Source organism: Watersipora subatra, chromosome 4, assembly GCF_963576615.1.
Source record: "Watersipora subatra chromosome 4, tzWatSuba1.1, whole genome shotgun sequence".
In the NCBI taxonomy this organism is placed as follows: Eukaryota; Metazoa; Bryozoa; class Gymnolaemata; order Cheilostomatida; family Watersiporidae; genus Watersipora; species Watersipora subatra.
The window spans coordinates 15,820,941-15,846,921 of NC_088711.1; the positions used below are offsets into that span (position 1 = coordinate 15,820,941).

The window sequence follows — 25,981 nt, forward strand, 5'->3', positions numbered from 1 at the left end:
GGCCTGTAAGAATTCTATATTCACGCACCTTAAAGACTACTAAGTGCAATGATATCTATTGGCTATCGATGAACAGCATCTTTGTTTCTTAATGAGAGTGTTTTAGGAAAATCAAGCTGTTGTAGTTAATGCAGTGAGAATGTTCAATTAGGCCTCCACTGAACAATCAATTATGTTTAGTCATGTTGCTAAACAACACAAGCTTGAATACATCGCGCTTGCAGCGCCTCTGCGCCTTTAAATGTCACACAATAGTTTTGTGTCTTTTGTGTTATACGCCCGAGATACGCGGCATGGAGAGGCAGCAGTGCTGATCATAACTAGGCTTTTACAACGTGATTTGAATGTAGTAGCAAAAATCAAAATATGTTCTAGTCTGAGGGTTTACGATTGTTGCATGGCTAAAGTATGCCATCCCAGGCGCCTCCTTCCCTGGAAGGTAAGGTGTCTGTCTACTAACATCAACTCGCAGAGTTTATTTGTAGTATATACTCTGACTCACACTCATATATATCATCTATATCTTAGAGTTTATTCGTAGTATATACTCTGACTCACACTCATATATATCATCTATATCTTAGAGTTTATTCGTAGTATATACTCTGACTCACACTCATATGTATCATATATATCTTAGAGTTTATTTGTAGTATACACTCTGACTCACACTCATATATATCATATATATCTTAGAGTTTATTTGTAGTATATACTCTGACTCACACTCATATATATCATCTATATCTTAGAGTTTATTCGTAGTATATACTTTGACTCACACTCATATATATCATCTATATCTTAGTTTATTCGTAGTATATACTCTGACTCACACTCATATATATCATCTATATCTTAGAGTTTATTCGTAGTATATACTCTGACTCACACTCATAAATGTCATCTATATCTTAGAGTTTATTCGTAGTATATACTCTGACTCACGCTCATATATATATATATATATATCATCTATACCTTAGTTTTATTCAGCAGCACTAGATCAGGTCTTATGTGATATTATACCAGATATAAGGGTTCACACACTTCTGAATTCATCGATAATCTTTAAAAAAATGAAAACCTCACATTTATGAGTCAAGGCTTTTGCACAATGGATTAGCTATTTAGATTAACTATGCCTTATGGTCAGCGATCCCAGTCGACACTTGCCACAACAGCACTAAGAGGAACTGACTAGTTCAAACTTTGAAACCATCTGATCGAAATGGGTACACTTATATATGTCTTTTTAGAACAACCTACACCAGATGCTCAAACTGGCGCAATGAAAGGAGCTGAGATGAACACAAATATGAGCAATGGTACAGCTGTAATGCCTACATCTAGCTACAGTAAGTAGAGACAACATGCGTATTCTCAGTATCCCCTCTACTTAACACCCACTCTTCTGAGAATACGTTTCTGATTGAGTATTAATGCAGTTCGGGAACAGATTCATCAGAATCCAGCTTAGCATTCTTCTGACCAGCTACAGTTTGTAAAGAAAAAGGGATTTTTATTGGTTTAGCCAGAGAATTATAGAATATATAGATGGAGGAGAACATAGCGCCACCGTTTCACATCAGAACATGTCTTTTAGTTTTAGTATAATCTCAAAATGAAAGTGTACTTCAACAATCTCTAGCTACGAAATATTCTGGTATGAATTGCTAAAGATATTATCATGTTGTTGAAACTGATTTTACATCTATGCAAATGGAAAGGGCAGATAAGATGTGCAAATGCGATATTGTCCATTGCCAAGAGGCTCTCAGGGGATGTCAATGCCTCTTGGCTAATAGCTTTGATACAATCTGGAATCAATAGCTCTGAGAGTGTCGCATTGACCTTTATGAACTCGGACACTCTAGTAGGTTATAATTACTGCCAATGACTATCTATAACATTATAGATTTTTTGATGAAAACCAATATCTTACGTAATAAATATAGGACATTGAGCTTAAAAGTACCAATTCATCCGATGAGTTTAGTCGCTTAGAATTCTTTTCCCAAGACATCAGCAGTCACTGTGTCAGAAAAGTCATTGCTTGCACCGAGGCACTAGTAAATGTATCCCGATTCTGATACAGATAATTTCTTCACTCCGACTTTAGGAAGGAAATGATGAAAGGTATTCCATTTAGTTACTTTTATCAGTATTTATTACGGCTTTCCTTATTAGCTAATCTGGCTATTTGCCAAAGATCCAACTTAGAAAAGTTTCTGATGTACTTCCAATTTCCTCTTTGTTGCTGCAGACTTTGATTCCGGAACTCTCATGCACGCGGTGGTTCACGGCAAACTGTCAACTGTAAAAGAGTTGTGCGAATCTGGACATTCGATAAACCAACAAGATTCAGAGGGACGAACCCCTCTAGCAATCGCCTGCTATCAGGTGAGCCATTTTGACATGCTTGTGGCTGTCAGAAACAACTGGCAGCATCTGTCAATCACTATGTTTTCATGACGTACATGAGTCACAACTTTGAGCTAATCTGCAACGTAACCACGTCATGGAAACGGCATAAATCCGCAAGCTAAGAAAGTTTTGTGCTGCACCAAACTTTATCAAATCCATCAAGCACAGTACTTGCGAATGATGCGCATTAAAATACCGCACCAGTTATTCAATTTTTGAAAATTTCAATACTTCTGTCGTTCTTTCTTGATCCAGTTTTACTGGATGATGCGACACTAACTGCGCCGCTAATTATTAACTTATGGCGTACAATTCCTTATCTTATTTCAACAAGGCGCCAGAGTCAATCCGCGTCATGCGAATATCCATAGAAACACTTAATTTGCAAGGTAAAGCAACTATCACACAACTCCAAATCTACATGACGCGCATGATGCAAGTCATGGAAACATAGTGACTAATTTCCAGATGAGTCGGTGTCTCAGGTTATTGTGTGGGTCATGCTTGTGTGGCATTGGGTCAGCCACATTGTGAGCTTTGAAGGCTGGTTCACACTATATCGCGGTATGTAATCCCCAGATATATCGGTAATCGTCTGTAACAACATTGTGCACACTATCACAAACCCTTCCGCGATGTATCGGTGAGCAATCCGTGACATACTGTTCTCACTACACGATGCAGTAGGTAGCTGAAACGATGAAATGCTAGTCCCGCAGCAACTATCATGAAGGAAACTATAGATCAAACAATCCTAACAGCTAATCACCATTGCTGAAATGGTGTACATTGCATTGACTGTCATAAATGCTCGTCGAAATATCTAAAAACTTGGGCAGTTGGAATGTTCTCGACATATCCGTCTTGCCTCAGCAATGTCAATGGCTTAAGGCACGCTTAGTCGACGAACAATGGCCAGAAGGACAACACCTACATACCGCGATACAGCGTGAACTAGCCTAAGGCAGATACAAAATATTTTTCTGATGTGCACTGTAGATAAAAAACAAGTTTGCCGTTTTCGAGTTCTTCAAAATTAGTTTTTTTTGTTCAATTTGGTAATAGATAAAATCAGAAAGACATCAAAAATTTATTGAACAGTTTCAATTCAAAGGACCTTTGCAGGCTGTTGGAACATTGATCTGTCTCCACTGATCTGTCTCCACTGATCCGGCACAGTTTCAGCAGGTTTAGCAGAGTTACACCACTCTTGCTTATCGTAATGCCGAACTGTCCTCCATCCACTAATAACCTTCTTACAAATACAGTATTTTTTACATAGCACAAGTGCACACTTACTCAACTCATGTACTTCCGAGAAAAATCATTTGTTACTATAACTAATGCGTGGCAATAGTGTTCGGAGACATATATTACAGTAATGAGTGATGACAATCCTTGCTATCAAGGCTATCTTTAGCTCACCCTTTCTCGGAGCCGCCAGTCAAACAACACCGTAGGATCTATATTGTGACCTACACTTTTTCTCCTACCATGTGCCGTCATAGCAGAAAGTTTTATGCAAATATTTTAGTATAAGTATTGCAAAGAACCATTAATCATCTGTATCCATTTTTTTTGTTCTAAAATAAAATTGGCATGACTATCTAAAGCGGGCATATTTCCAATCTGCCAGGAGATAACAAGAGAGTAGAAACATTTCATCTTGATACTCTGATAAATTATGAAAGGGGTGTCTTGGTGCAAACATTCCATTAATGGCCACCTAACAGATTGCGACACATGAAATAATATCAAGGATTATTTTACTTTTTATGGTATATAAATAATTAAGAGATTCGCACTGAGTGTTTATCCATACTGTTAGGTAAGACCGTTGCGTGAACCATTCTGTCTGTAAGCGAGACACAGATAGATTTAATTGATGTAATCTTTTAATTATGCAGTTATTTTGTCATCTTGTCTTTGCATTAATAAAACATTACTATCCACTTAAGATGAATAATTTATATTCTTTTACTAATTAACAGAGTAAGTCATCCGGTTTGTAAGCTGAAACAATAACAGAGTCATATGAATCATTAAATGGTAAGATTATAGTAAACAAAACATTTACTAGCCTGGATAAGTGCAAATTAATATATTATGTTTAGCACAAGGCTGGCACCGCAGGTGTGACAAAATGTTTTTACTTGAACAGTACGATTTATGGGGACTGCCTGTGGCCACGCCACGACGGTAAGTACACCATGGCGACACTCGCAACGCCATAAGACCCTAAGTTATGCCGGTATTCAATTACCATATAGATTTTTGGTTAATTATTATTATTATTGAGAATGAGTTGAAAGGTCATTTGGTGGAAAAGGAAAGTGAGATGACCTGTGATTAACCAGTGCAGGTTTTAATTGGTGTTGGCGTGCCACTGAGATATTTTACATGAATCTGCTATTGTAGGGCTGGTATGAGGGAACGCTTTACCTCATCTCCAATGGAGCTGACCAGATGATCGCGGATAACAAGAATCGTCTACCCCTACACGCAGCCACATATGATTCGAAGATACGATGCCTCGCGCTGCTTGTACAGAACATGACTCCTAGTGAGCTCAACTTTCCTGATTGCGAAGTTAGTTGGTTCGTGTTTGTTGGCTTAAAAACTACAATAAACAAAGTAATGTTTTAATCAGACCACTAAAACAGACAAAAGTAAGAGAGTAAAAGCGTATAACACAGGAACCAATACTACGAATTAAGGAAACCTACGCTATCATAGATGTTAATACCAAAAGTTTTGAAGCTTTGACCGATAGTCTTGTTTAATTGAGGATGAAATATGACTAGTTTTAGCTATAGCTCTATAGATATTATTCTAATCTAACTTGGGGTCACATTACGCTGTAACCTCAAAACAGTATGGAACCTGAGGCTATTGAAAGTTGTAGGCTCTATAGTTATAGTTCTTACAACCAAAAACCTTTTTAGAAATATTTAAATTTATGATTACCCATTGGTTTGAAGTGACACTTTAGTAAATGATAAACATAAAGACATTCAAACACTATCGATGGTTCAAATTTTTTATTGATGTATACAATTTCCTAAAAGGATTTATCTTTAAACTATTACTAAGGCCACCCTTATAGTCAAGGCTGGTTGTCAAGGAAATCGGCTAACATTCCACAAACTTCTAATTTCACACCGAGGAAGCTGGTCAATCATTTTTTCCAAAGGCTGCAGTTCTGATCGATCTCTTCCAATCTTTATTACAAACTCACCGTGGTTACCCTATCAGCAATGTTGAGTGTTTGTGTTTTCTCATAACTATCTTCATAGAGAAAAAGTTTATCTCCGTTGTGATCTTCTTTTATGTAAAAACAGTCTTAAGTCAGCCCAATGGAGGGTTTTTCAGATGCTACATAAAATTAATATCAGAAGTGTTTTATTCTTTGAAATTCATCCTGATTGGCTTGTGCCATTCCCAAATAATATCATGTTTTTGTTGCCATCTGAGCATTTATATCATATTTCTAAATTCTGACTTTCTCATGGCTATCCTACATATTGTATCTATTTTAAACTTCAATTGTCATCATGATCATTCAACAAATTATATCCATCAACGATATTTCGACCTTTTGAACATTATCTCCACTTGCTTATTGTAGAAAAGTACTGCAGGTGATGACTCACTTGCATTGCAAATTTTTATAAACTTGAGTGACTTGGGGGCTTATTAGCAATGAAGGTTTGAAGAACTGTTGTAAAAACACTTTTTGCTGGCTAGTTGATAGTTCTCCAACCTTACTTGTTTGCCATGTCAATGATTGATTTCACTCTGAACAAAAAACTGAATGTTATTTCGTAGTTGTTGAAGAGCTGTACTGAATACGAGCAGCGTGATAGCTTTCTGTTGAGTGACAGATCTGGAAGCAGCACTATTTCATGATTAGCGTTTGGAGGGTTTCCAAAGGAAATCAGCTGTAACTTGTTAAGGAAATGGTTGCTTGAGAGAATTTCAACAGTCGATGAAAAGAAGATAATCACTATTTCAATTACACGCGAATAATTAGAAAATGTTACGCAAAGTTTCCACACTCCTTGTCTTACCTTCGACAGTAACCTGGAAGACATTTAAATGTTCATGTCCTCAACGCATGTCGCCAAAGATTTGCATTGATTGCTGATAAGGCCATTGCACAAGTTTGTGTGGGGCGAGTGCAAAGCGCTAAACAGGCATAGAGAGAACTAATTGATCTCTTGTCTTTATTGGGTAGTCATCATCTCAAATCGGCTGGGCTGCCTTCCTAGCAGTACATATCAATTATAAATGTCTGGGTATTTGCCAAATGCGCCGATCTCTACATGCAGACTACTAATGTCCGCGTGATATAAACATGCTAAGAGAAACATTATTGACAATAAAAGCTACTTTCACTTTCCTACTGAAGTGCAGGAGGAAAAGAGAATGTTGCCACCATTTACGGCAGCTGTCGTCGGGTTTTGTGTAATATTCATTGAGTAGATTGATGAGATGGTGACAGCAAAACTTCGAGATATGAATAATCAAAAATAGCATTATAAAAATGCTCGTTCACAATTGACACAGACAGAAAAACTGAAATAGAATTTAAATTTATTTTATGAATACAGAAACATGAAAATTCATTCTTAGTTATAGTTTGATTTCCATTTTGAAAGGTTCGTGTTAATTTACAGAGTGAAAATATGGAACTAATTTTTTAGTTCTGAGCTAGTTTTCATATTTCTCGCAAACACAGCGTGTCTTTTGCTGTCATTTACTGACCGTAGTTACTTATAGATACAATTAGTTTTGTTTTTAATTACACTGGTACATCACTTCTACACGATAATGGAAAATCTTTAAAATTAGTCTTGACTCGAGCAGAAGAATATGTTGCTTTTCAGGTTTTGACTTCTATTGGTGTTTGTCAACACCTTCGCTAAATGCATAGCAAGCCAGTATGGAATTTGCGTACAAAGGTAATCGTAAACTCATTGCATAAAACACAAACTTGCAGCATCATTTTTGTTTATCGTGCAATTAAAAACAATCATTTAAACAAAATAAAAATGAAACTTTAAATCATAAACTACTCTGACCATGAATAAACATGTCTACTCTCCGAAATGAGTCAGGGTGTCAGGATTTTGTGAGGCGTTCTTTTTAACTGCATTGAATTCTCAGCTAGACACATGATGCTTTCTTTTATAGTGTATGTTGGCACTACACTGGGCTGCATACCATGACAGACCAGAGCATGTCCAGCTCTTAGTATCCAAGAAAGCCAACATGTTAGCAACTGATTGCGATGGTAAAACTGCCTTACATTGGGCGAGCCAGGTGAGCCCTCAGCGCTGTTCTTGCCTCTTGACTCCAACTGTCATTTGTGAGACAACTCTGTCTCTCTCTCAAGTGCATGGGGTTGGGTGTACTTTAGGAAATGTGTGTGTGTCATGATATCAACCAATTTTCATAAAAGGACTTGCTTTTGTTTAAAATATTTAGAAAGGTCACTACAGCTGTGTGGAAATCCTACTGCGAGAAGCAAGAGGTACAAATCTAGTCAACATGAAAGATAGAAGCGGAAAGGGCGCCATTCACTACGCAGCGGCAGCAGGTCACTACAAGGTCATGGAGTGTTTAAGCAAGATTAGGAGTTGCAATATCCATCTGCTTGACCTCCAAGATAGGTATGCTGCCTCAGGGAATACCTTTATGATACGTCTAAGATCTATATGAAAATAGGTGGGGTAAAGCAAAAAATACTTTTATGACACCTTTACAGAGTGCATAGAGATAAGTAGGCTATACTCAAAATAGTTCTATGGCACCTTTATAATGTACATAGAGTTAAGTAGGTTACACTCAAAATAGCTCTATGACACATCTTGGCTATACATGAAAATCCTATCATATAAGTCAACTTTACATACAGTATGAGCTTTTTGCAAAACATTAAAGGTTCGCGCAATTTTTTTAAAAAACTTGCTGATACCTGCTGACACCTTCTTCAGTTACGGTCTCCAACTTAACATATCGAGCTATGGATACTTTATTGAAATTTGGGAATGTAGAAAATCTTTCGTTTATCTGTAAGTTGCTGCCAATTGAAATCAGGCCTTGTATAGACAATAAGAGCTACTTTCCTACAGCAGTGCAAGACAGACAGTAGAACTATTTATTACTTGTGGTTCTTGTAACAACTGAGTAAGCTTGCTTTACCCTAGCCAGCCCAACTCTAGCCAGCCCAACCCCACCCAGCCCAGCCTTTACCCTACCCAGCCCAACCCTCTCTTTAATCAGCCTAACCTTACCTAGCCCAACCCCACCTAACTCGCCCAACCCCACCCTACTCGCTCAACGCCATCCAACTCGCCCGACCCACTTTACCCAGCCCAACCCTCACTCTAACCAGCCTAACCTTGCCCAACCCTAGCCAACTCTACACTCACCCTCCCCGCCCAACCGTCACTTTAGCCAGCCCATCCCACTCTAACCAGCCCAACCCCCTAACTCTCCCCGCCCGACCCCACCTCAATCCTCCCAACCCCACTCCCCCACTCTAGCATGTCTCTGACTCTGTATTATGTAAATACGTAGTATACAGACTTTGAAAGCCTCCCACTAGCCAGTGTGTCGCCACAAAATGTCGTGTGAAATACAGCAGCGTTGTTTGTACTAATAATGCTTTTCATTTTATGTCATCATTATATTGATCGTAGTTTAATCTCAAAGGACCTCCTACATGTCTCTATAGACCGGCGCAGTTGCATTGCAAACTACACTACCAATCAATTTGTTGCATCACACACTAATTATCATGCTGTGGAAAGCTGAGTGCAAATGGAGATTTATCACTATCAAAGTTTGTGCACAAGTCACCTGTAGCTTGATGTGCATGAATAAAGCTAAAGCCTTAGAGCCTCTAGGTTCGCAAGCCAATCAAGCAAAACAATTAACTCTAAATACATTCCACAAGGCCTAAACTAAACACCTAGTGACCAGCTGAATAGAGATTAAGCGATATGATTGAGGAGGCTGCAAGACATTGCGAGTAACAAATTCAAGAATGTTGTATGATATCAGACATTTGATCTGCTGTAGACAACCTTTACACTGGGCTGCCGCCATGGGGAGAGACGCGTGTGTAGAACTTTTATTGAAGCTCGGTGCTGACCCCAACATTCATGATGTTGACACAAAGAATGCACTTTACTACGCCAAACGAAGTGGTTACGCAGGCAAGTAGACAGCTAGGCTTTGAGAGCTACACGGTGCAAATAATCTATTTAGAGTTGTCTACTCTATCCAGTTGAGCCTTAAAACGTTTTTTTAAAGTCGATGAATAAATAATCGACTAAAAATAATCGACTAATAAATAAATCGATCCATTGGATCATTTTAAACTTCATCTTTAATTTTTAATTATTTATGTTTAGATACAAGAAAAAACTATTTTGGCTAAAAACCTAATGAGCACTCCAAGAAGAAATGTCAACCAGTCTTGTTTTAACTAACATTCGAACACCAGTAATATGTAAAATTAAAAAAAATATCAGGTATTTGCACAGCTTAATTACTATCGTAATGTATCTATAGTCCCAGTTTATGGTTAAAATGATAAGACAATAATCACAGGGAAAGTTTCTTTTTAAAGCCAGGCACTGTTCTAGCTTTCCATGTTCCAATAACAGCATAACCTGTTGTGTTTAATAATAACTGATGACATTCTCAAGCAGTCACGGAATAGTTACCATTAAAACTTAAAATTACTCTGTCCTATTTATAAATCAGTATTACATAAACCTGGAAGGATATACAAAGGAGCTACATGTATATACATAATACTACTTTCAATGTGTTTCAAAACTTAACATAACAAACTACTTGCCTTTTACTAAAGTGTTTTGTAAGTAATTAAAAACGTTTTGTTGTTTCCTAATGACAAGCTCATGTACACACAAATCAAACGTCCACACAGCTGCTAAATATGACTGAGCTGTCATGCTGGCACACTTGCTCATTAGTGTCACAATTATCAAGTTGTTTTAAAATATGCCACCTCAAGTATTTGGAATGCCTTTATGTGTGCTGCTGCTGCAATATTCATCTTTGTATGGTAGAACTGCCTTTGATAAACACTGCTCTTCAGTGGCTATTCCAGTTCTCCACCTGCTCATTAATGTCAGCGGTACATTCAAAAAATCTTTTTGAAGTTGCACAGTTGCACTTATCCGCTTTCACTTCTTTGCCATACATCTGTTTTGATTGTTGTCAAGTAACAAGTAATTTATGCTTGTCTAAGAAGGGCCCAACTTCGGTCTCAAGTTAAGATGATTAGCTCAAAACTACTCGTACAATCATGATATATGCTATTTTTAGAATGCGTTAGTATTCTCACATCAACCATGAAACAATTACGTATTGCAAAAAGAGAAGAACTCAAGGCTGTTGAAGAGACGGCTCAGACTCACAGACAAATTGTATGTATAACAATAGCGTATTAGGGCAATGTTATAAGATTAAGGAACCATAATAATATCTTATCCCTGATTGATCAACAGGTTTCACCGATCAGTTAAGCATTAATAAAGCTCTGAAAAGCAACTGTGTCTAAACCATAGCTCCTTACAACTATTGCATTATCTGCCTAATCGCTGCAAAGAAGTGATAGAATGTCACAGGGGATGATTGCGTGTTGCAACAGTTTTTCACCTTTAGAGAAGAGGCCAAAGGAAATAATTTGGCTGCAAATTTACCATAATTTCTGAAAAGAATGAGTGAATGATTTAGTGAAGTCACTAATTCTTTGTTAACTCGGTTAAGTAGAAGGTGCAGAGCAGAGAAGAAGGAAGCTGTGACATCACTGGTACTAGTCAAACAGTGAGTAGCAGCAGTACAAGCATCTCCTCAGCCAATGTCAAGCTGCCGCCCATAAGAGGTATAACTGGACTAACGCAGTCGACTGAAGATACAAATGGTGAGCTGGTTAATAAAACTGAACAAATTGTCTGTCTATCAGGATCTTAATACCACAGACTAACAAGGTAGAGAACTCTTTTGCAGATTCTCCTGACAAACCCAAAAGCAATGCAAAACCCATTGAATTAAGATCTGAAGGCGAATCAACCAATAGATGCAAGTAAGCTAGTACTCTGAATTCGATTCAATATAATATGCCGCCGAATTTTGATTCTGAAAGAAACATCTTTGTTTAATTCATTATAATAAACCGCTGAATTTCTGACACTGAACTCCTGGTGCAACTCATAATATGCTACTGAATTTCTGATTTTGAAACAGACACCTCTCCTTTCAATTCATTATAAGATGTTGATTTTCTAAATTCGAAAGATACATGATTAAACAAATTTTTGCGTTGTTACAGAGATGAACGCCCGGTAAACAAAGCAATGAAGTTCTCACCAACTAAAAGACTATATTCAGAGACAACAGAAGAAAGCCAACACTAACTCATACTTCTGGCTTAGAAATTCGTGGACAAGAACATTAATCTTATATTGTAAATTTATATCACGTTTGGAGGTGCAAGCTAAGAGATTTATTCATTACTTCTTGTTATTGTGAATATTTTTGATAAGACAATGTATTCTTTATAAATACAAACATTTTCAAATCAGAACTTTATGACTCTACCACAACTGCCTCATCCCATGGGCCATGCAGGTTATTCTTGAGTGGTTGAAGACGCACAAGCAGATGCGGGCATATAAACATAATAAAGAAAAATCCACAGAACAACAAGATGGCCACTGTAAAACTTTTAGAACAAACTAAAGCTAACGCACATACAAAATGGACCACAGTCATAATTATGTCCAAGTATGGAAAAAAATGAGAGCGTAACTCTCGGCGCATATTCGGCAGCATGCCAAACACAAATGCTGACAGAATGATTAATGAATACCCTAGTAGTAAATTAGGAAGACGCGAAGCTAAACACACAGTAGCGAAGATGCCAGCATTGAATGAGATGACACCATCGGTAGAAGCGTGCAGTTCATAGTCGTAGGAGATGAGATGGGCAAGCAACATGATGGCTGTCATTGCATATATAGTATCCGTAGAAATTGTTTCGGTGAGTGACATTAGTACCGGTGATAAGACAAAGGCTGCCGTGCAGAATATGATCAAAGCTTTAATATCGCAGGCTGAACAATTAGTCAAGACTGTAAATGCATAACCTAAGAGCAGGAGAACTGCTGAGATGGAGTTGAGAAGGTAGCTAGTAAGAAGCTTCTCTTGTAGATATATAAAACACATGACAAATATTATGACAGTGTTTATTTGCTGGGTGATACAGCCAGTGCTGAGCACCACAGACCAGTAGTTATAACTCCTAACAAATAGGTTCTTCTGCATCTCTCTTAGAAATGAGCTGTCGACATAGTTGTCTGGTACGCCTTGATCTTCATAAAGCACCTTGCGCCATAGCTGGCGAGACCTGCCCTGATGCTCACCTCTATAATAAAACATGCTTAATAAATAATTACAAAAAAAATTAGTTTTTATCTTTTCAACAGTACATGTAGTAAAAGATTAATAATCAAAAGATAAGTTGTCTTCTCCTCATCAAGAGAAGATTAATCTAAAGTTTAGCATAACTCGACCTCCACAAGATCTCTAATGGTGATCATGCTGCACTATCAGTTGAAGGAATTGAGAGATGATTGTCAAAAATTAATAATTATAATTAGTTGTCTTCTCTTAGTCAAGAGGAGATTAATCTAAAGCTTAGCATAACTCGACCCCACAGGATTTCCAATGGCGACAACCTTGTGCTATTATTAATTAGTGTTCAGTTGAAGGCATTGAGAGTTGAAACACTGTTGAAAAGTTTCTTGTTTTGAAGAAGAGCAGAAAGCGACTTTAGCAGCAGACACAGGAAAAAAATCTGCAAAATTACACATGTTATGAAAGAAACGTTTCCAACATACATTACACTAGTGTATTCCTCAAACATTTTATGTCGAGTTGGACTTGGATGCTTGTTCAGCTCGCTGCCGTCTTTTCTCTTCCAGTCTAACATTCAATTCCTTTCTACGAACACCGTTGACCTGTGATCGTGCTAATCCAAATGTTGCAATTCCAGTAGTTATTGCAAAAAACCTGTGGGAACAGTTTACACTATACATGTACATGTAACAGTTGGTTCATTTGATGAAACAATGTAGAAATAAAAAGTTATATTATGCTGGCATAGACTCATGGTTGTTACTGCCTGTACCAACAATCGTATTTAAACTTTGCAGCAGGCAAGTGTAACGTTTATTGTGTGTCAAATAGAATCATCAAAACTTGTTGTTAAAATCCTATTCTATTTATTGGCAAATAATCGCTCCGTTTCCATGCTTCAAACGGGTTTAAAGTTGCTTCCACTTCTAATCCTCCACTTCCAATCCTAAAAATGGTAAAATTTGAATGCGTTCGATGCCATTTGGCTGCGCTATTATTTGTGTCAAGGCATTCGCTGTGAGAGTACGTCAAAAAATAGAAATGCACACCGCTGATGAATCCAAATCGATAATATTCGGCTACTCTCTCCCCAATAGGGGTAAATAATTTCAGCGCACAACCAAGCGGATCTCTATTACGCTGACCCATTACTGTTTCTGCTTGACTTTTTGCCTTTAAATTAACATTTAGATGCCAATGATGGGATGCTAGTACGAGGATGATGAAATAATTACTTTTTAGTGTAACTAGTTGACTACACATGAATTGAAAAGTGGCCGTGACCAAAAAGCCAGTCTAATTTCAGAAGTTTTGTTTTGAGTTATCCATCGAGAACCTTGGAAAGTGTAACTCCAAAACATTGAAACGGTAGAGCGCTAATTTGTCGGCAGCAGGCAACTTTGAACCAATTCAAAGCATGGAAACTGATTCTGGCAGCGTCAGAGATAAGTTTCAATAAATCAAATGCCAATTTTTTATCCGTATCAATTTTTCATCCCACTGCATTTATTCAGTAGATAGTACTACTGTAACTTTGTACCTACCACCCAATGTTAACCTTGGCGAGAGGTGACAGCCTTCTCAATCTATCCAACATCTCTACACAGTGACACCATCAATCTTCAAATAAATGCGTAAGTTCAAACATACCCTGACAATTAAATCCTTAACTAAGTGTTTGTGCTAAGAATAAACTAAAACAAGTTCATTGTAAGCTCTACCTCTTGTCACGACAGGCATGTTGATCAATGAAAGATGCGGTACAATTACTAAAAAATCAGGGTTGGCATTTCGTAAGGCAAAGCACTTTTTTCTAAAACTGCAGAAAAATCTGAGAACAATATTGGAAAAAATATAGGAAAAACTAAACGAAAGCGGTAAAAAGACCATGAAATAATTTTTGTTGATTTGTATAAATGAACATGTATCGTAAATTTCGGCGTATAAGCCGAAAATTTGACACCACATTTCAAGCTTAAGCCATACTCGACATACACGGTGGTCATGTTTTTCATAATACAAATTCTAGTGAAATTCAACTTCACAAAACCATAGCAAATCAAAATTACATGATATGATATATAAGGATTTCTTTATGAAGTAGTAGTAATCCTACTCAACATGAGATATACCAAACGCAAAGTCCCATTCTTCACCATTCAAATTGTCATCGCTAGAACTCTTTTGAAATAATATGTTTTTTTCTAAATTGAGCTTTTTTGTAATATCTGCCTACAAACACTCGCTTTAGTAATCCATTTGACTCATCCACCATTGCCCATCCGCCCTTTTTATTATACATGAACCACGATTCCTGACAGAAATTTGTCCTGCGACAATGATTTTTTGATAAAAATTCACATTATCAAAGGCGGCAGCTTCATTCTATTAGCGAGGCGGGCCAGTACGATGAAGTATTATTTTTCGTGCCTTATGATCTTCACTAGAACTGTGGTCTTTCATGCTTTTGTTAATTGTTGTACATGTTGCCTATGGCACAAAAACATGGGCGATTTTGCTGATGGCTTTTTTGAATGCCATTACTTTAGCTACACATCGCCCACCTATCATACCGACTGAACTAGTAGTGATAATCAATTTGAACCAGACGAGGTCGACTTATACGACAAGTACACGTCAAACCCAGCATTTTCAAACCAAACTTTAGACCTCGACTAATATGCCAGGCCGGCTCAGACACCAGAATTTACATTACCTATTTTTGATGTTTGCCAACATTTTGAATCAGACACAACTTATTGGTGCAAAAAATGAGTGATTGTTAAAGATACATGACTGGGCACCTTGCTTGCTAATCAGCTGTATCCTGAATACTTAAGGAAATCAGGCCATTACAGATGAAAAATATAAATTCCACCTCTTGCGCGGCTCAAAGAATTCTAACAGCTGGTATAAATATTTTGGTGACGCTAAACAATTTCATAATATTTTCAAGTTATGATACTTGAGCTTTACAGCGTTTTAAATCGCATGCCAACTAAATTGGGTTTTTAGCAATTTTGGTATCGCCTGAGTGATAAGTCCAACATACATTTATGAGAAACTATAGAATACTGTTTGTATATGCATAATCAACATACATTTATGAGAGACTATAGAATACTGTTTGTATATGCATAATCAACATAAATGCAAATACAATTGTTTTTGTCTTTCTGGCAGAACACTTTTCATTGAGTTAGTTTAATATTGCACGTTGTTTAAATATTTACCTGTAATTTAAGAACTAATGCTTCACAGTGTTTATCCATTTTATGCTATACGTCTTATAACAATTGTGCATTATTACTAGAAGTCAAGTTATAAAATTGTTTTATGAATCAACAAATTTTTAATATACTAGAAATTCCCCTGTCATACAGCCCACGACCAGTGATATTGGAAAAAAGAAAGGGTACTGATGGTTGAGAAATGCAATATTAGCAGTCAAATGGCACTGCAGTGCAATAGGAGAACTGCAGTGGTAGCTGTAATGTACTGGGTGTTATTATGCACAACAAACAGCAATAATGAAAGGAAAAGATTATATGTTTTTATCTCTCCCCCGCAATGGGAGAAATGCAATATTAGAAGTAAAATGCACTGATATTATTAGAATAACCAATATTATTAATATAGTAATACAGTAATAACAAAAAACCAATGCACAATTTTGTTTCCATTTCAAAATGTCATAGCTAACAATATCAAGAAGTTGCGATATTTATATAGATTTTTAGAAAATCTATTTAACAAAACTATTTAGAAAATATAATAACAGTAACATATTGCCCAACACTGGTCACTGTATACTTCGATCTTGTGAATTCGAATGCTTATTCTTATAATTAAATCTTATAAAATCGAATAATTATTCTTATAATTAAATATTGTAATAATCTCATAAGAATCGTCAGAAAAATATCTTCGTCATTTCCTTTACTTTCACTGCTTTGAACATCAGTTGGAATACCAAAGTACTCATAAGTGTCCGAAATGTCAGTTACTTTGATATCAGCAAAAAAGAAACAATTACTTTTCAGTACTTCTATGTTAATTACATAAACCTTCGGTAATTGGACAATGCCATAGACTGGTGAAATGTGCACATTTTTTTTCGTGAAATGCGCACGACTTAATGGTTGTATTCTCTGTTGCTCGGCGTTTCATTTGCCAGTCTTAATTTTGATAAAAATAAGGCTTGTCAAGTTTTAATAACGATTTTAGGCCGAATTAATCTGTCTATTTATGTATAATCCGATCAGATGGGTGAGGTTTAGGAAATTTTCTACAAATAATAAAGACTTGGTAACATATTTAAATAGGTTTATATGTGTTTTGTATCGTTATTATACTTAAACGACTCCATTGAAAAATGGTTAAACTTGTTGACGAGATTTCGATACAAGGGTTTGCGACGACCATTGATGAATAATTTTCATGAGTTGTGTGCACATATGCATTTATCATAAATCTCCCAAACAATCGCTTCGCTTGAGTTTGGTCATGGTATTAAATTTAGCGCAATCTTTTTTATTGCAACAGTGAGTATTCATACTTTTTTCGCTTTGCCTTACTCGGTTTTACTAAACTCCTCTAGGTTAATAAATACTCGCAAATATCATAAACATATTGTGTCAACCCTGTAATAAGCATGCATTAAAAATTAAATACTAGAAACATCACATGGAATTGAAATTTTGGATTTTCGTTTTTCCTTTTTAAAGAATCAGGTAGCCTTTTGTAACAGTTCCTTGAGTGAGCTGACTCCAAAAGAAAACTACACAACAACAATGCTCCTGATCTTCAAAGCATGTGTGAAAATATTATGTCACAAATGCGGCATAAATCTAGAATATATAATACAAAAACAGTTATTGAACTAAAGACAAGGAAGTTGACCTAAAGAATAATACAGCTAGTTTTAACTTATCAACAGGCTTATTTAACAATGACTCAGAGTCATGATGGCGCGTTAAAAATCTGTAAAAATTGTCAAAAATACACTTAAGCTAAATGAAATTAATACAGCAATATATTTCTTGAAAACCATTAAATTAACCATGATTGTATACACATTATGTATGCTAGCCATTATTTTTAGGCACGTACAGTATTAGGTATTAGGCTAATATCTGCCATTTGGGCACATACGGTACTAAGTGTTCGGCTAATATCTGCCACAACTGAAACATTATAAAAAACACCCATAGTACATACAAAACTGAGATGCCAAAGTACACAAAGAAAAGGTAAAATATATAACATCTACCACAATGTACTCTATGGTAGCCTAATGTTTGTTCACATGCTCATGCACAAACGAAAGCTAGATGAAAAAAGTTAAAACTTATTGTACTTGTTAAAATTTTACACTTATAAGTAAAGAAGCCAGTAGACAAAGAGAAAAGGTAAATAAGTACAATACAGCGTAGATTGCTCTTTATTTTGCAACTTAGGTTTGAAGGAGCGTGGTTCGTTTAATGACGGATGTTCTCATGTCCGCAAAATTTGTCGTGAAGTGAGAACTACCTGTAATCAGTGAATTGTTACTAAATTTCTGATTATAAAACCGATCTAAAACTAACCGAATGATTGCTCAAACCTTCTATTGTCCTAAACAGCCATGATAACATAAATACATTAGAGGTTTGTGTTTTGAAGGAACTAAATAAAATGTTCACTTTATAAAGCTTACTCTGGTTATTAAATACTGTTTTTTTCTATAATTGATGACTGTGCAGAGGACTTAGAAAACAAAAATTTATTAAATTTTGCAAAAGGTACACAATGTGTCAGTTGATATTTTACTAAAATTAGGTTGTCTTGTTGAGTAAAAGCAATGATATAAAACCCCTACTTTTATATCATTTTCTTTTTTTCATTGGTTTTATATCTTTGGTAAAAGATAATCAAATTTTTTAGCGAAAAAAGCAGGAGAGTTTAAAGATTGCACCTAAAAAAATTTAACACCCATTAGTTTCATGACAGAGCTACAATCTTACTAATTACATGCTGATTACCATTTTTAATGTTACTTTCGCTCTGAGCCTTATTGTTTTAGAATTGTGTTAGTAGCGTATTTTAATTGTTTGACTAATTAAATAAGAAGGATCTTTTACTGGTAAATAACTAGCTAAGGTAATAATAGCTCAAAGTCTTCATTGGCACCTGAACCAGTAGGTGAACAAATACTAATACCTGAACCAGTACCTGAATCTAATAATCAGTTTAGTTCCCACAAGCTAAGCAAGCGTGCACAAATAGAACATGTAATGGACTGAACAAAATAGTTATACTTAGTTGTGTTACCAATATTGGAGTTGTGTGTTTTTGTTTTTAGTTTTTAACTTGACCGGAAGTGATGTGGTCACTTGGCTATTGAGCACGGACGTTTTTTCTAGCACGTGCTGACATTAGTGTTTCGACTGTAATTAGTTTACCAATTAAATAAACATCTTGAAGTCAATCAACTACTGACTTTATTATGGCGTCGTAGGCAGGATCTAATGTCAATGACATTAGATTGTATAATATACTATTGGACAATCCTGTAGTTAATTTGGTTCCTATCGCTACTATTGGAAGCTGCCGGTGCACAGTGATCGATTGAAGTGTTGAGATTTGCATTCAAACAATCTCCAGACAAATTACTTCCAGACTACAAGATGCCAGGTGGACTTGAAATACCGAAGGGACTAGATTTTTCAAATACACAAAAGGCCTGGCCTGAGTACAAGCGCAGGTTCTTACGATATCGTAGTGCTTCAGGTTTATCAGAAAAGCCTGCACAGCAACAAGTTGACATGCTAATATATTGTATGGGTGAGGAGGCTGAGTCTATCATTCCACACCTACAAGTTCGACCTCCACAGGAAGCAGATGAAGACAACAATATACCTGCGGAGGATGCCGATGAAACCCTATTTGATCGAACTGTGGAAGCTTTTGATACATATTTCAATCCTAGAGATAATCATCTGCATTATGCAGTGCTTTTTGGCTCTCGTATGCAAGCTCCAGAGGAGTCAAATGATCAGTTTATTCGTAGCCTACATGAAATGGCAGCAAAATGCACTGGCTGGGACCAAAATCACAGAGATGATATGATACGGACTCGCATTTTAGCAGGCATGAGAGACAAAGACCTGAGTCGTGAATTGCAACTGAATGCAAATATCACACTCCAACAGATACAGCAGCAACTAAGAACAAAGGAGATAATATTAGCCAATCAGAAAGCGGAGCAGGACGACCACATGGTGATGGCAGTACGCAGCACTAGGCCAAAGACATCACCACCAGCTAAGTATCAGCATCAATCAAAATCAGTAGAAACTAGGACAAGTGGTCGAAAGTCTGGTCAAATGATTGATAGTTGTCGATATTGTGGGAGCAGTCATGTGCGTGGTCGTTGCCCTGCCTATGGTAAGCGTTGCAAAAACTGCCGCAGGATGGGTCATTTTGAAAGAGTATGTGAATCAGGTCATGCTAAATCGGATAGAGGCTATAACCAGTGTAGCATTTCTCTTGAACATGACCAGGCCTCTAATTCTGGAGATGATGATTATTTCCATGTTCAGGCAGTCAGCAACACCACTTGTCTAAATGATAGGTATGTCATTCCAATTACTATACAAGGTAAAACTATTAATGCAAGAATAGATACAGCTGCAGCTGTTAGTACTATGTCTAAGCCTACTTTCCTTAGCATTGGATGTACTCGTGTGACTCGTACTAAGGCTAAACTGACAGGGTATGGTGGGAGCCATATATCTGTCATAGGAAGGGTAAAGCTACCCGTGGTAGATCCAAGTGGGAAAGAAAGCGTGGTAAAATTTTATGTAACAGATGATGATAATGAAACTCTGATTGGGGCCCCTGCAATTGATGAGTTACAATTGATCAGAGTAAAAGGCAGCAAAGTAAATCAGGTTACATCAAATAGTCTTGAGATGCCAGCAGAGCTGTCGCAACTTATAGCTGAGTATGATATAGTTTTTTCAGGACTTGGTAGGTTTGGAAAGCCAGTAGAGTTAGAGCTCAAATCTACTGCTGAGCCAAAAACTGTACCATCCAGGTTAGTACCGCATAAATTGAGGAAACCCCTGAAGCGGGAGCTGGATAAGTTGGTTAAGCTTGGTGTGATAGTAAGAGACACAAACCCCTCACAGTGGATGTCTCCTCTAGTAATAGTTAACAAACCCAACGGTGATGTCCGCTTGTGCCTAGACCCCCACAATTTGAACCAAAATCTTATTCGTGCTCAGTGTGCAATACCTACCACTACTGAGATATTTTCCAAAGTGTCTGGCTCTAAGTATTTCACCACCCTCGATGCAAATCAATCTTTCCACCAAATTCCCTTGACAGAGACGTCAAGCATGCTTACTAGCTTCCTCACACCGTATGGTAAGTTTCGTTATAAACGATTACCAATGGGCATATGTAATGCCCCTGAGATTTTTCATCAGAGGATGGCTGATGCAGTTGAAGATCTTCAAGGTGTTGAGGTGTACATTGATGATGTTTTAATTCATGCTGCCACTCGTGAAGAACATGATATTCGTCTTAGGAAAGTGTTGGATCGTTTCAAACAGGTTGGTCTTACTCTAAATCCAGCCAAAGTGGTGTTTGCGAAACAATCAGTTGGTTACCTAGGACATGAGCTTTCGGGTAAAGGCATTGCCCCGTGCCACTCAAAAGTAGAAGCCATACAGCATATGGTTCAACCTCAGGACAAGAAGGCAGTTCAGCGGTTCCTGGGATTTGTGACATATCTAGCTAAATTTATTCCCAACCTCGCCGACCACACACTACCTCTGCGAGAAGTAATGAAGAAAAATGTTCAATTCTATTGGGGACCTGCTCAATCTGAGGCTTTTGAAACCATTCGTAACCTGATAGTAGAAGCCCCAACTCTTAAGCTATATGATCCTGAAAAACCTGTCTATCTTTCAGCGGACAGCTCTAAGAGTAGTCTCGGAGCTGTCATTCTTCAAGACGGCCGCCCTATAGAATTCGCAGCCAAAGCGCTGACAGATTGTCAGAGCCGCTATAGTCAAATAGAGAAGGAGTTGTTAGCATCTCTCTTTGCTTGCAAGCGCTTCAAATATTATTGTCTTGGGCAAAAAACTATTGAGGTGGAGACAGACCATCTTCCACTTCTAGGCTTGATGAACAAACCGATTAATGAACTGTCTCCTCGACTTGCAGCTATGAGACTTGAGTTGCTGCCGTATCCAATTGCACTCAAATACTGTCCAGGTTCAGAGATGGTGTTAGCAGATACCCTCTCACGATCCTGTCCAGCAAAAATGAGCCAAGAGGATGACCTGGGGTCAGATCCTCTGTTGTCAGTTTGTTCAGTAGTCATCCGTAGCGCTGATGTCATGACCAAATATCAGAAAGCTACATTAGCTGATGAAGAGCTTCAGGTAGTCATGAGATATATTCAGGAGGGATGGCCTAGTCATAAGAAATCATGTGCATCGAGAGCTCTCCGATATTTCAATTTACGACATAGCCTAAGTATTGTGAATGATGTAGTATTTTATGGTAGACGACTAGTTGTACCAGTGTCCTTACAAAGTGAAGTTGTTGATACATTACATTGTGCCCACCAAGGGGTGACTAAGACTCTCCAACGTGCCTCAAATTCAGTTTTTTGGCCTGGCCTTCGTCATCGGCTGGAAGAGAAATGTCGTTCTTGTGAACCATGCATGTCTGTTGAGAGAAATGAAAGAAAGGAACCATTGATTCCGTTTGCTATTCCTGCTTATCCATTTCAGACATTAGGAGTTGACTTGTTTGCAATAGGAGGGAAATCGTATCTCATGATGGTCGATTATCTTACAAAATGGCCTGTGGTGAAACAGCTAGGCTCTGGTACTGGTAGTGCTGTGGTGATTGAGTGTTTACGTGAAGTGTTCTCTGATTTTGGCCAGCCTGAGTCAATAGTGTCGGACAATGGTCCTCAGTTTTCTTCGCAAGAGTTCAAGCGGTTCTGTTCTTTGCTTGGTATAGTACATAATACAAGTTCACCACTCCACCCTTCGGGGAATGGTCAGGTGGAGCGGGCCATTGGGACAGTGAAAGGTATGATGAAGAAATGTATAGAAGATGGATCAAGCTGGCTAACCGGCTTGACCACTCTACGAAATACCCCTATAGCCAGTAGTCTACCCTCCCCGGCTGAGCTTTTGCAGGGCAGATATATAAGAGACAGTCTCCCGGTATGTAGAGACCGATATCAAGTTACTGGTTATTCTTTGGAACACATAAGAGAAAAGTTAGGTGCTATAAAAAGTTCCAACAAACATTACCATGACTCGCATGCCGGCCCACTGAAGACAGTGCTCAAACCAGGCCAACAGGTCTATTACAAGGCTGCCCAAGGGAGGTGGAGACCAGGGGTGATTGCCAAAATCCTGGGTGAAAGGTCTTATGAGATTGATGCTGGGGCATTTAAGTTAAGACGTAATCGCAAAGATCTGCGTGAGTCACAGGTGAAAGACAAACCTACTAGATCTATCATAGGGTTAGGAGTGAGAGACAGTATCACTGATACACCTTCAAACTCTAGTGACAATCCCAATGACTTACTCACAAATATTGAACCAGAAGATACTTCAGCCATGAACTGTAATATTGAGCAAGCGGCTCCAACTGTACCTGCCATGCCTGCAGGCGAGTCACATGAGGCTAAACCAATGCGAGTTCATAAGAAACCAATCTGGCATAAGGATTATGATTTTAGATGGTGACGAGCTGGAGAGAAGAATAGATCACAAAGAGAAAAGGGAGATGTAATGGACTGAACAAAATAGTTATACTTAGTTGTGTTACCAATATTGGAGTTGTGTGTTTTTGTTTTTAGTTTTTAACTTGACCGGAAGTGATGTGGTCACTTGGCTATTGAGCACGGACGTTTTTTCTAGCACGTGCTGACATTAGTGTTTCGACTGTAATTAGTTTACCAATTAAATAAACATCTTGAAGTCAATCAACTACTGACTTTATTAGAACATAGTTAAAATAAAATGATAAGCAAATTTAACAGTGATATTGGTGTGAATTCAGATTAATTGTGTATAACATAATTTCTTCCTGAACACACATGACAGCTTTTCCAATTTTTTGAAACAAACTGATAAAAAAACTAGAAGTTTCTAAACTGCGAAAAACACAAAATTTGAGATATAATGTACATATTGCACTGTATATAATCTTCCAATATTTTTCTCATGAGCAAACTGTTTTATGATAAAAAAAGTATACGTAGAAGTCCTCTTAAAAATGTCTCAACTTTGTCAGTTATTCAAGTAGGCCTACTGTTTGCAATTATTGGAAAAAATAATCAACGCCTGTTTGGTTTACTCCGTGGGCGATAATTTTGGAAATACAATCGGGAATTGGTTTATTCATAACGTCCGCATTAACTGATTGTAAACCTAACTCAGAGGAGTCACAATAATGTTTGGCAGTACCTACTGATACAGCCGGGAAACTGAGTAACGGGCAAAAACAGGAAACAGGACAAAGCATACCAGGCTCGCCTAAAATTAGCGATAGGTTTTCAAGAAAGAACGCCTAAATCGACGCATCTGAAAAGACATTGGGTAAATAAAATTTAATTATTGCATATTTATTTTGAACTTTACTGTTTGAAATTATTTTTGCAAGCAAGCAAACAAAATAATACATAAATATACATTATGAACACGCATTATTTTTTTCGTTGGTCAAAAACTTGAAATGAGCCAAATTAAATTGATATGGCCGAACCAAATTGAAGGCGAGTTAACACATGAATTATGTTTTGAGAGACGTAACGTATACGAGTCTCGGTCACGCTAACATTTTTTTAGTTGTTTTCCAAACCATACAACTTAGCTTGGGATTTTAACATGATACTCAAACGACCGATAATGACAAATACGTCTATGAAGCAAATTCAAGACCACGATTATTTTACATAATTATCATTGACGCCAGTATCTCGTCGGTTATACGCATACAAAGCCAGTTAGCATAAGCGATCCATTAGGTTTCGTTACGTTTCTTTGCACATGTCTTCTGGGCGATATTTAGTGGAAAACTGCATTGTAGTTGCGTTTTCGATTCACTCGACGGCCATTACATTTTCCATCAAAAGCTGAAAGACTCGTCACGTCACATAACATTTTTAAGTAGATTACGTTGATTAGTAGAAGTGTAGGTTGACGAATACAATTACAAACTGTTCATGTCTCTTCATTAGAAACATTCAAAGCGAGAAAGGTTATACTTTTTAAGAAACTTATTTGTGTTTGCACTTTGGGTATTATTTTTAAAGCTGCAAAATAAATTGTGTAAAAGCTAAGAACTAGCTTAAATATTTTATAGCTAAACGACGTAGTGTAAGAATCCGAAATCTGTTCTACTATACTACCATCGTATCATCTCTAAAAGGTTTCTTAGTGAGTGTCTCATGGCATAACTGGCTTACCAACAAAAAGCCTAATATTGTAAATTTATGAATCATTACCAAATTTTTGTTGTTGTTATTTTGCGAAGGGTGGCGACTCTTCATATTTTATTACAAAATATTTTCTTACACCTTAATCGCAACAGCTGTTTGTATCACAGTTGAAATTCTGAACTTATCTGATACCTGACCAAAAATGCGCTCAATTGGGTCATTCATTTTAATTTTAACTGTTTTATGTACAGCACTATATATGTTAATTGTTATTTTCTAGATTCACTGGATGAATTATATTGTTCTAGATTTCGCATTTTATTGCTAACAGGAAGAGCATTACACACAGGTAACATGAGCGCATGCATGCATCACTAGACAGGAAACAATGACAGGAAAGAATGCAAACACAACATCCCACCAGGACTAGTTCTAAAAGATATTAACAAACACCACAGTATAAAAAATAAAGTGTGAAGCCAAATAAAATAATAGTAAGCAATACAAACACAGAGTATGCAAAACTTGAGTACCTATTGAGCCTTCTATATTATGCAATAAGAGGAGCTGATTAAAAACAAATTAGCACAATAAATCAACTAGACTACTGTACAAATACCAATAGCAAAA

General features: G+C 37.2%; 2 protein-coding genes across 3 annotated transcripts; one reads left to right on the plus strand and one right to left on the minus strand.

The window, feature by feature from the left end:
- The first annotated feature begins 293 nt into the window (after positions 1–293).
- Positions 294–12,031, plus strand: LOC137393393 (ankyrin repeat domain-containing protein 55-like). Its single transcript, XM_068079929.1, has 11 exons — positions 294–439; positions 1,260–1,358; positions 2,267–2,403; positions 4,846–5,016; positions 7,624–7,752; positions 7,918–8,102; positions 9,517–9,653; positions 10,795–10,895; positions 11,242–11,392; positions 11,479–11,554; positions 11,801–12,031. Exons 1-11 carry the CDS (start codon positions 409–411, stop codon positions 11,883–11,885), a joined length of 1,302 nt encoding a protein of 433 aa, XP_067936030.1. The 5' UTR covers positions 294–408; the 3' UTR covers positions 11,886–12,031.
- On the minus strand, positions 11,958–24,402 carry LOC137393394 (phosphatidylinositol N-acetylglucosaminyltransferase subunit C-like). 2 transcript variants are annotated; one of them, XM_068079930.1, is made up of 4 exons: positions 24,378–24,402; positions 14,433–14,508; positions 13,371–13,542; positions 11,958–12,895 (listed from the first exon to the last, which is right to left on the minus strand). In XM_068079930.1, exons 3-4 carry the CDS (start codon positions 13,460–13,462, stop codon positions 12,058–12,060), a joined length of 930 nt encoding a protein of 309 aa, XP_067936031.1. In that variant the 5' UTR covers positions 13,463–13,542; positions 14,433–14,508; positions 24,378–24,402; the 3' UTR covers positions 11,958–12,057. The 2 variants fall into 2 exon arrangements, with proteins under 2 accessions (XP_067936031.1, XP_067936032.1); XM_068079931.1 differs by having other exon boundaries at positions 24,382–24,400.
- Positions 24,403–25,981: the final 1,579 nt, after the last annotated feature.